General features: G+C 55.9%; 1 protein-coding gene across 1 annotated transcript in view; it reads left to right on the top strand.

Moving 5' to 3' along the window:
- Nucleotides 1-2: 2 nt before the first annotated feature.
- Nucleotides 3-5,743, top strand: part of DHX16 (DEAH (Asp-Glu-Ala-His) box polypeptide 16) — a gene marked incomplete at its 5' end in the record, with an annotated part of 15,419 nt that continues 9,678 nt past the window's right edge. The window contains 5 exons of the mRNA XM_005863274.2: nt 3-68; nt 1,282-1,526; nt 1,622-1,784; nt 2,093-2,149; nt 5,245-5,499. Of these exons, the coding sequence (XP_005863336.1) occupies nt 3-68; nt 1,282-1,526; nt 1,622-1,784; nt 2,093-2,149; nt 5,245-5,499 (786 nt within the window). The remainder of the gene's footprint in view (nt 69-1,281; nt 1,527-1,621; nt 1,785-2,092; nt 2,150-5,244; nt 5,500-5,743) is intronic.

Here is a 5,743-nt window from a genome sequence, read left to right as displayed (position 1 = left end):
TCGCCCTGCCCGCGGCCGCCCGGGCGCTGCCCTGGTGCCGCACGTCCAGCCCCGTGAAGATCAGGAGGGTCAGTGTGTCGGGTTAAGTCTTACATGGCAGCTTCTCGGACGTGAACAGGCCCCCATCCATCCAGGCCCCGGTTAAAGTGCAGATTCCGACCCGGAGGTCTGGGTGGGGGTCTTCGTTTATGCATTTCTAACAAATCTAACGAGTTTTCCGGAGGCAATGGAAGAGAGGTGGGGGTAGTGACCAGGCGAAGCGGTCCGGAGTCCCTGCAGTTGTCAGGTAGCGAAGGGGGAGGAGTGAAGGTATAAAAGGCGAGCTTCTAGCCCTGGCCGGATGGCTCGGTTGGTTGGAGCATCGTCCCCATACATCAAGGTTGCAGGTTTGATCCCGTCAGGGCACATACAAAAACCAACCAATGATGCATAAATTAAGTGGAACAACAAATCGGTGTTTCTCTCTCTCTAATCAATAAATAATAATAAATGAAATAAAGCCCTGGCTGGTGGCTCAGTAGATAGAGGTTCGGCCTATGCACCAGAGGGTCTCGGGTTCAATTCCCAGTCAAGGGCATGTACCTGGGTGCAGGTTCCATCCCCGGCCTCGTTGGAGCCCCATGCAGGAGGCAACCATCGATATTTCTCTCTCACATCAATGTTTTTCCTCTCCCCCTCTCCCTCCCTTCCACTCTCTAAATGGAAAAAATATCCTTGGGTGAGGATTAACAAAAACGATAAAATAAAAGGCACTCCTACCACCGAGTAGAGCACCTCACAGAACAGGGGCTCAGAAAGCGCACAGTGGGAGTGCAAGGGTCAGCGTGTCCGGAGCCTGTGGCTGCCCCATGGTGCTTGGCGAGAGGTGAGGTTGGAGCGAAAGTGACAGGAGGGAGAGCTTCACGTCGGTCTGTTCACCAGGGCGCCCCTGGAGCTGGTACAGTGCCAGCCTGTCGCAGGCTCTGCAGGACTCACCCGGACCTTGGGGAGAACGCAGGCTGAGCAGTTGAGAACTGGGTTTGAGAATGTCAACTCCACGAGGGCAGAGGTGTTTTCTCTTTCGTTTATTCCTCTATCCCTGGTGCCTGGCAGGTGCCTGGAACAGCTTCAGTAAGGGCTTGTTAAACACGTGACTGAGCGCATGAAGGCGAGCAGCTGAGAGGCTGATGAACGTGGGGTGAAGGAAGACTCGTTTAAGATCAGGCCGTTCCTTACAGCAGGACCAGGGTGGAGGGGGGGCCGACCAGGAGTCGCTCACTCCCTTATCTCTTCTGTCGACAGGTGCCTCGGGAGGCGGTGGTGGAGAAGCCAGCCCGGGCAGCCGAGCGAGAGGCCCGAGCCCTGCTGGAGAAGAACCGATCGTATAAGTTGCTGGAAGACAGTGAGGAGAGCAGTGAGGAGAGTGTGGGTAGGGCTGGGAGCCGTCTCCAGAAGAAGCGTAAAAGGCGGAAACACCTCAGGAAGAAACGCCAGGAGGAGGAGGAAGAGGAAGAAGAAGAGGATTCTGCGAGAGGGAAGAAGACAGGGTGAGTCCGAAGTAGGATGAGCGAGGATGGGCAGTGGCTGATAGGACAGTAAGCCTTCTGGATGCCTTGATGTAATGCTCTGGGCTGGGCTGCAGGGGGAGCCGACAGCAGACAGAAAAGCCGGAGTCGGAGGATGAATGGGAGCGGACGGAGCGAGAGCGCCTCCAGGACCTGGAGGAGCGCGACGCCTTCGCGGAGCGGGTTCGGCAGCGGGACAAGGACCGGACTCGCAATGTCCTGGAGCGGTCAGACAAGAAGGTGCCTGGGAGCGGCACCCTCCGCCACCCCCAGGAAGACCCCTGGGTCAGATCTGAGGGTGGCGTGATGCAGAGACGGGGTCTCTGGGAAGACAAGAGGGGCCTGTAGTGGGGAGTTTACCTCTGGAGAGGGACCCCCTGGTCCTCTGGCTAAGGCCCCCTCTGCTGACGCCGTGGCGGTAGATTCCTCAGTGAGCAGAACGTTCCCTGTGCCCGGGCGCGTCTGACTTGTCCTTGTGATCCTGGAGGAGGGCGGCTGTGGCTGCGGGACTGCAGCCTCACACCCTCACTCTCGGTTTCTTCTCCTAGGCTTATGAAGAGGCGCAGAAGCGCCTCAAGATGGCTGAGGAAGACCGGAAGGCCATGGTGAGTCCCAGTGCCCAGGAAGCCACGGTCAAGGCCGAAGGAGCGACTTTGGTGGCGTGGTCAGTGGTCGGGAGGAGCCAGCGAGGCAGCGCAGCGGGGTTGCTGATGGTGCCTCTGGAGGAGGGGCCTGCCTGACAGGAGCCGCTGAGGGGGGCTTAGTTGTAGAGGGAGGAAGCTACCCAAAAACCCGCCTGGCTCTTGGATCAAATCGTACTGTGTGAGAGAGAGAAACGTGCGGCTGGACGTGTCGTCAGAAGGCAGTTGGCAGGTAGGGGCAGGGCAGCTGTCCCCCAGGGATGTGCTGGCCATTCAGCTCCGCACACCGTGTCCAACGCTTGCCTCCCTAAGCCTCCATCCCCGGTGGCCTGTGGCCTCCTCTGGTTTCCTGGTTGGTCTGCTCACTGCATGGGACAGAGTGCTGTGAGTGAGGGATGAGCTGGACTTGCTCTGATGTGAGTCTAGGGAGGGTAGGCAGCTTTTCTAAGGCCTGGTCCTCCCAAGTAAGGTCACACTTAGGTTTCCCGGAAGAGACTCGGGGTGTCTGAGAACGGCCTGGTGGCCTCAGGCCCCTCCTGGCCCGTCCATCTCAGGTCTCACCACAAAGGGCTGTGGCCAGGGACTCTCAGAGGTGTCAATAGTGCAGTGTTTTTATTTGCCTGAATTTGTTTAGTCTTTTTCAATTGTGAAAACTTTCAAACAAATAGGAAAGTTGAATGAATAGTATAATGGACACTCATACAGACTATTTGGGTTCAAAAATTGCAATGTCTGTGTACACGTGGCCTTGTTTTCTTTTTGAATCATTTAAAAGCATTTAACTGGCCAGTGTATCTCAAAGGCTGAGCGTCAAGCCAGGAACCAAGAGGCCACCGGTTCGATTCCCACTGAGGGCACATGATTGGGTTGCGGGCTCGATCCCCTGTGGGGGGCGTGCAGGAGGCAGCCGATTGATGATGTTTCTCTCTCCTCAATGTTTCTATTTCTTTATCCCTCTCTCTCTCAAAAAATCAATAAATATATTTTTTTAAAATAAAATAAAAGCGTTTAAGACATCGTAGCACTTTATCCCATCGTCATGTGCCTCTTAGGAATACAGGCGTTCTCCCTGAAGTGGGTGCCATTGTCACCCCCGAGGAGATGAACAGCGCTTCTCATGTGTCAACCAAGAACCTGCAATCAAATTCCCCTGCTTACCCCAAAATGTCTTTCTAACAGTTTTTTATTTGTATGTATTGATTTTAGAGAGAGAGACACTGACCTGTTGTTCCACTCATTTATGCATCTGGTTGCTTCTTGTGTGTGCCTTGTCGGGATCGAACCCACACCTGGTGTGTCAGGATGGCGCTCTCACCAGCTGAGCTGCCCCACCAGGGCGGAAATGTGGTTAATAACCTCTGTTTCCAAATCGGAATCCCGTGAAGGTCCTGCCTTGCATTTGGTTGTTAGTCTCTTGGGTTTGTTCATTTTCTCTCTGTCTCCTCTTGTGGCATGTCCTGTGTTCTGGGTTTGTCTCATTCTTCTCTTGTGAGTTAAGCTCTTCCATGCCCTGCACCTTCTTTAACGTGGAAGTTGGGTGTAAAGCTTGTCCAGACTTGGAGGAGAGCGGTGGCAGCAGCACCTGCCCTGCCAGCCTCTCCCTGCTCATGGCGCCGTCCTTTCCCCAGCAGCTGTGCCTCTAACGGTCCAGCCCAGTTGAGCCTTTCCAGAATCAGTTATTTCGTGGGGGTTGCAATGCTGATGTTGGGGTCCTTTTTATATAAAGAAGAGCTTTTTCGCAACAACTAGAAGTGAGCTACAATTCCTTCTTAGCAGGCAGGGCGAATGCCTGTTTCCTTAACTACTAATGTTCAAAGTAGGAAGTCAGGTGTGACCCCCACCTCTCTGGTGACAGGTTCCCTGTCCTTGGTTGTATGTGTGGCGTTACGCTGTACTCATGAATTTCTTTTTTCTTTTTTTAAAAATATATTTTATTGATTTTTTTACAGAGAGGAAGGGAAAGGGATAGAGAGTTGGAAACATCGATGAGAGAGAAAGATCAATCAGCTGCCTCCTGCACACCCCCTACTGGGGATGTACCTGCAACCAACGTACATGCCCTTGACCAGAATCGAACCTGGGACCCTTCAGTCCGCAGGCGGACGCTCTATCCACTGAACCAAACCGGTTGGGGCATGAATTTCTTTTACATATACATATATATATATATTGATTTCAGAGAGGAAGGGAAAGGGAGAGAGAGAGAGAAACGTCAGTGATGAGAGAGAATCATTGATCGGCTGCCTCCCGCACGCCCCATACTGGGGATCGAACCGTGACCTCCTGGTTCATAGGTCCACACTCAGCCATCTGCCTCCTTCAGGATGAAGGAGTGTTTGATTGTGGTACTCAGATTAGGTCATGAGCATAAACTCCCTTTGAAGTCTTCACAGAACAAACAAGAAAAGCCAAGCAATTAAATAGAATCGGAGCCCCCAGGGGTGGGCGCCTGGGTCACGGGGAGAGTGGTGGTGAGAGCCAGGAAGGCTTAAGGAGGTGGCCAGTCTTCTGTCACCTTCAGTGTGCCCTGAAAAGCGTGTATCTAAGGAAACATGTAGAAGCCAGTGACACGGTGTGCGGGAGTTGTTCCCAGAGGCACCTCCTGCGGTCCTGGGCCTGCTGTGTGCGGCGGCTCCCTCCCCCAGAGCTCAGTCATGCCGTGTGGACAGGGCCTCTGGCAGCGAGTCTGAGCGGTCAGGTCGCCTGCGTGGCGCCTGCAGGGTGTCCGTTGTCTCCGTTTCAGGCGGAGACTGCTCCGCAGTGCTGGTGTCCGCCCTTGGCTCCCCTCTTCATTCCCTCGAAGAGGAAACGGGGGAGCAGCCTCGCAGACATTCAGATCATCGCCCTGATGCCTTTGTATTGGCGATGGCGAGGCTGCTTCGGGGCCTTCCAGCGCAGCGGGTCTGTGGGTCCGCTGTGGCCTCCAGGCCTGTGCTCACCGCTCACAGGTGCTCACAGAGGAAAGGGAGGCTCCTCTTGAGGTTCTTGTCTCGCCCTGTCGAAGGAGGCGGGGTTACCATTCGACAGGATGAGGCCTCAGCTGCCCTGTGCTGACCCAGGTCCCTGAGCTGCGGAAGAAGTCCCGCCGCGAGTACCTGGCCAAGCGGGAGCGAGAGAAGCTGGAGGACCTGGAGGCCGAGCTGGCGGATGAGGAGTTCCTTTTTGGGGACGTGGAGCTGAGCCAGCATGAGCGGCGAGAGCTCAAGTACAAGCGGCGAGTGCGGGACCTGGCCCGGGAGTACCGGGCGGCCGGCGAGCAGGAGAAGCTGGAGGCCACCAATCGCTACCACATGCCCGAGGAGACCCGAGGACAGGTGAGGTGGAGGCGCAGCCGCAGGGTCCTGCCTTGGTGTCGGTGGGGGCTAGCCCCTGCCTTGTCTCCCTTTCCCAGTGGGCCCAGTCGGGACGGGGAGGAGGGAGCTGGGCGGAGGACAGACCTGCTCACTGCCCGCTGTGCCCTCCTGCTCACTGCCCGCTGTGCCCACCCTGCTCACTGCCCGCTGTGCCCGCCCTGCTCACTGCCCTCTGTGCCCTCCCTGCTCACTGCCCGCTGTGCCC

This window comes from Myotis brandtii, unplaced genomic scaffold (assembly GCF_000412655.1).
Source record: "Myotis brandtii unplaced genomic scaffold, ASM41265v1 scaffold1750, whole genome shotgun sequence".
In the NCBI taxonomy this organism is placed as follows: Eukaryota; Metazoa; Chordata; class Mammalia; order Chiroptera; family Vespertilionidae; genus Myotis; species Myotis brandtii.
This window is presented reverse-complemented; position numbering and strand designations above follow the sequence as displayed.